General features: G+C 29.8%; 1 protein-coding gene across 1 annotated transcript in view; it reads right to left on the bottom strand.

Annotated features, from left to right (window-relative positions):
- The window catches only part of LOC105365525 (uncharacterized), a 6493-nt gene that overhangs the window by 774 nt on the left and 719 nt on the right, over positions 1–5000 (bottom strand). Inside the window, exons 2-3 of the mRNA XM_011503717.1 lie at positions 2857–2866; positions 1887–2083 (exon numbers count right to left, since the gene is read on the bottom strand). Of these exons, the coding sequence (XP_011502019.1) occupies positions 1887–2083; positions 2857–2866 (207 nt within the window). The remainder of the gene's footprint in view (positions 1–1886; positions 2084–2856; positions 2867–5000) is intronic.

The raw sequence follows: 5000 nt of genomic DNA, 5'->3' as shown, positions 1-5000 counted from the left end.
GATTTATATTAGTGGGTACGATTTATTCGTGAATATATGGTATCTTTGTATGTGTAAGTTGAATTCTATTTGCTTCATTTAGTTGCTTAAAAGAAAACGTGAAAGGTCATGAGAAATATGACCTATTTAAAATTTCACAAAACCTCTTTCTAATACTTATATTAATAAATATAATCGATTAAATAATAAGAGAATGCCTCAGGTATTTCGCCACAATTATTCAGCACAATAAATTATTTGAAAAAATTTTCGCTTTAAAACTTGTAAGATTATATTTACTACAGGTTATCCTAAATTATAATCAATACAAAAATTATACATAATCTTCACGGAATTCTTCTTGCCTTATTACAAAGATTCCGTACTCTTCGCAAACAAATAAGTATGAAAACAAATCCAGTGGCCTTAATGGTGACATTTTTTTTTTTTATTTTTTTTTTTTATTGTTTGCTATTTAATTGTTGCAATTAATATTTTAATATAACTCAATGGTTCCAAATTATTTAGTCGTTTTTTTTAATTTCGTTGTTCTAATTGATTATTCTCATTGTTTTCTTCCAATAAATTCTATAATTATTATTTACTATTATTATGTAATAAATTTTATTTTAGTCTTAAGATGACTAATGTATTTACGCAATATTTGCTACAAACATGCAGATATACTGATCTTATCGACGTAGCGATAATGTATACACCATCGTTTATGGCGCGTATGAATTATTTCTCATAGTGCACTTACAAATATGCCGAAGATAAGAAATTGATGTAAACAGATCATTTCGTTAATAGTTAGATAATCATTTCAAGGAACTCACTTTCAATATTCAAAATACATTCCAAAGAGCTTACTTTTAATATTCAAAATACATTCCAAAGAACGTACTTTCAGCAATATTTACCTCATTATTGTAATGGCACTAATAAATACATTTTTGTAGTACATTCATCATTTTTCTTGTGCCGAGCATTTGTTCGACGTTAACATCTTTAGTAAAATAAAAAGTTTATTAGAAATTTCGGAAATTTTTCACAACCGCTAGAAATAACTGGCTTGGCGATTTAAATTAAAGAAAGTTATATGGTATTCTTATATATTTATTAAGGTATTATTTAAGGGTGCGGAGGAATTAAATTCATTGCATAAATGGAGTGAATGAAGCTTTCAAAAATTTTATTCGATTAAAGACGTTTATGTCCATTGAAATTAAAAGCTAACGTTACCCTTTAAGATTAAATGATAAATATCAAATATAATTATAATTACGATTATAATATAACCGTTATGCTCTATCGTGCTCTATCACAGCTAATAATGTTTTTTTTTTTTTTTTTTTTTACCTAATAATTCGGTTCTACATCTGATAAATGCTATTACAGCTGTAATAATACATTTTTACATTGCATGCCATACAATTCCATCCTTAATAGATTAATAGATCGATAACAGGCCATGATGGCCAAAGGGAAGATTTATAATAAACTGTGGTTGATGGCAACAGTTTTCATTATAATATCTATTATGCTGAAATCTGTAATATAAATCAATAACACTATCGGCTGAAATATCGAGGGGAAAAACTTATCCCAACAATTAATATCATTTACGAGGAATATGCCGTTGAGCAAAGTGAATAATAAAATAGTAATTCGGTCGTAAAGAGCTAATTACTCAGCGACGTCATGAGTGAATCAGTCAGTGAAAATTATTTCATGCGAAATTTGTACATAATACGGCGAAATAACAAAATCGATAGGAATGATGAGTAACATTCATAAGGGACGTACGTTTAAGAGGTAAACGATTAAGAGGTGCGAATGTCGGGGAGGAGCCTATCAGAGCATTAAAATAATTTACACAATTATTATGATGAATTAAAGCATACCTTCGGCAAAGAGACGAATCTTCTCGCAGCTCGATAGGTGCTAGAGTCACTCGATGAAACTATTGGAGCTTTATGGTGCCTGACGAAGCTCGGGACAGGTGGATACGGAATATCATATATCGGTACTCTCGAAGATACGAAAATTTCTCTTATCGACATTATTTGCCGCCTTCTGGCCAGGCTTGCTTCGATCATACCTAAAAATGCAACGATAGACCAGTGTTATAATACTCCCGATGGTTGATTATCGTAGTAGGTACGGAGTGTACACCGACAGCTGTACAATACCACGATAATAAGAACGCAAGTAGAAATTCAAATACAGGACACGAGTTTTACATTGTATATAAATGCAGCCATATAGGTATAATTGACGGGCTCAATTTGTACGGCCATTCACGTTGCGCTAGTTGGAATCACGTCGCCTATTGTGTATGTGTTGTGTAACGCGAGAGCACTCGCGCGCGCTCTCGCGCCCACGAACGCACGGAGACACGCGCGCACACACAGTGACAAAAGCAGAAACTCGCTATTCAATATCAGTTTATGATAATTTAAGATAAAAGCATAATAAGATATTTCTTTGTCAAAAATAACTACTTTTTTATTATAACGAGAGAAATTATCTAATAAAAATTATCATTTTGTATTGACCAACAATGATAAAATATCTATTTGGATGAATTTTGCAATACTATCTTGGAATATTCCAAGAAAATGTGAGAAATTATATCAGAGATCATTAATTTCATTTTTATTATACGAATTAAATTCCCAAACTATATATTTTCCACAGTAATAATTATTAGAAAGTAGCTTTAGTAAAGATTAAAAGTCTATAAATAAGCATTATCAAATTAACTTTCAATGAACTCGTGGATAAAAAGTATCTATAAGTTATTCCATCAAATGTGACGAAGTGTGCCAAATAATGTGTATCGTAAACGCGTCTCTAAAGTTCAGAATATACCTTCCGGCGTCTGCAAATATTGCAAATTTTCTTTCATCAGATCCCATTAAAGATTTCAGCCAGCTCGCATTTCTGCTCTCTCGTCTAATGGAGCTTGAAAAAGAAATTGCAAATCAACGCTTACATAATCCCATTTCACATTAATATCATCAGCGCATATGTAAATAAAGTAATAATTTCTTTTATCATTTTGCTTAAAAGCATCTTACGAATAAGGATCAAGAAGGAAAGTTAAAGTTTTAAAGCGTTTTTAAATCTCATGTATCGTTAGGCTTGCAATTAAATTGATAAGGTTTAGCAGCACTTTCATCTCAATTGAGCAGGGAAAAATAAATATTATCGACCAAACTTCCAATGAACTTGTTGAAAAAAATATCAAAAAATTCGTTCCAATGTCACATTATACTGATTTCTCGAAGAGTAAACACGAAAAAAATTCAAGTAAACCAATTTACCAGATATACAATTTGACCGTGAAATCTTCTGTTAACCCCGTCAGTCACCAAATAATTTTATTTAGTTAAAAAAATTTTAAGACATTTACTACTCTGATTACATCTAACAATTTCATAACTCATGTAATGTTCATACGATACTCTCTCACGCACGCACGAATGCGCGCGTACGCACCCATAAGTATTTCAACCATTTTCGTTATTTATATATAAATATATATAACGACTTTATAGTTTTAACATAAAGCTCAAACTCATTGTACTTTAGTTATTCAAACATTGAATTTGTAGTGAATAATACTAAACCAATAGGTTTAATATTATAACCTTGCGTAGTGTTAAAATGCAATTGTAATTATAAGAAAAATATGATAATAAATTTAAATACGACTTGCTATACGCAATATATGCAATAAATAAGATGTAATATTTGAATAATAAAAAATATAAATATTTCGTTGAATTTATGCATTATAGTGGCTCGTGCGATTAAAATTGTAACATTTAAAAATATACAAATAGTAAGGAAAATGTTAATCCGCTTTAATAGGCAAACTGTAAGGACCGATTGTGTTAATTTCAATATTCCATCATTTCATATATAAAATTTAATATTACATTATATGTGGAACCAACAATTTTATTAATCATTCATCGATCATTCATCGGCTATTCAACATTGTAAAAATATTTACAATAAAACAAGCCATCTAAGAAACCATTAACATTTTAAACTTTCCGAGGCTGAGCTTGTGTACATATGAAAATAGTATTAACAACAATATATCGACTAGATTATTAAATATAGAACAAAACATTAAACGAATTTTATCGAATCAACTATTCAATTAGCTTAAATTAGAATGTCTAAGGAGAGATGAATTCCAGTTGTCGTTTTTCACTGTTCACGCGTAAAATAATGTCTGAATGAATAAGCTATGAAACTTACATAGGTTGCTTGCTGTCCATGACACTTCAATGAAAATTGTAGTAAATTTAAATACTGCGTAAATAAGAACATATGTTCGTTATTAGCGTTTAGATTAATGACCTAAAACTTGATATTTACGCTCAAATTAAAATAAGAGTTTTTGCTCTTTCATTAAGAGCAACATTATGCTGATCAAAAATGTTTAGCGATACTTTTTTCTTTACTAGCGAGTCGCTACTGGGCTAATCAACAATGCAGTTGTTTAGTCAACAATAATGAAAATACATTACATGCTCTCTAATCATTTTATGATAATGTACTAATATGTAACCGACGATATTTTTACCATTTAAGAAAATACTTCTTTAAATACTTTTATGTAACGGATTTACTCGTTTGAAATTTTGAAGGTGCTTTTTAAAAGTGAAATGACTAATATAATATATATATATATATATATGTAGTTTGCTTATATTTCATTAAATCACGTAAGAAAGTTATATTTACATGCAATGTAATTGTAATCCTCCATGCAATTAGTCAATTTCAATAATGGTAAAATAGCAAAGGCTAAGAGATTTCGCGATATACAAAGGTCTTAGGGGGCTGTTTCAGCAGTTTACGTTCACGGTATTTTAACAAACAAAAAAAGCCTTCAAACTTTACTATTGATCATAATACGCTCAAATGTCTTTCGACGCTAAATATCGTGAAAAAATGTCAAAGAAACATTTGTCGAATGTATACATTAGGTTCAG

The sequence above is a fragment of the Ceratosolen solmsi genome, unplaced genomic scaffold (assembly GCF_000503995.2).
Source record: "Ceratosolen solmsi marchali unplaced genomic scaffold, CerSol_1.0 scaffold8, whole genome shotgun sequence".
NCBI lineage: Eukaryota > Metazoa > Arthropoda > Insecta > Hymenoptera > Agaonidae > Ceratosolen > Ceratosolen solmsi.
This window is presented reverse-complemented; position numbering and strand designations above follow the sequence as displayed.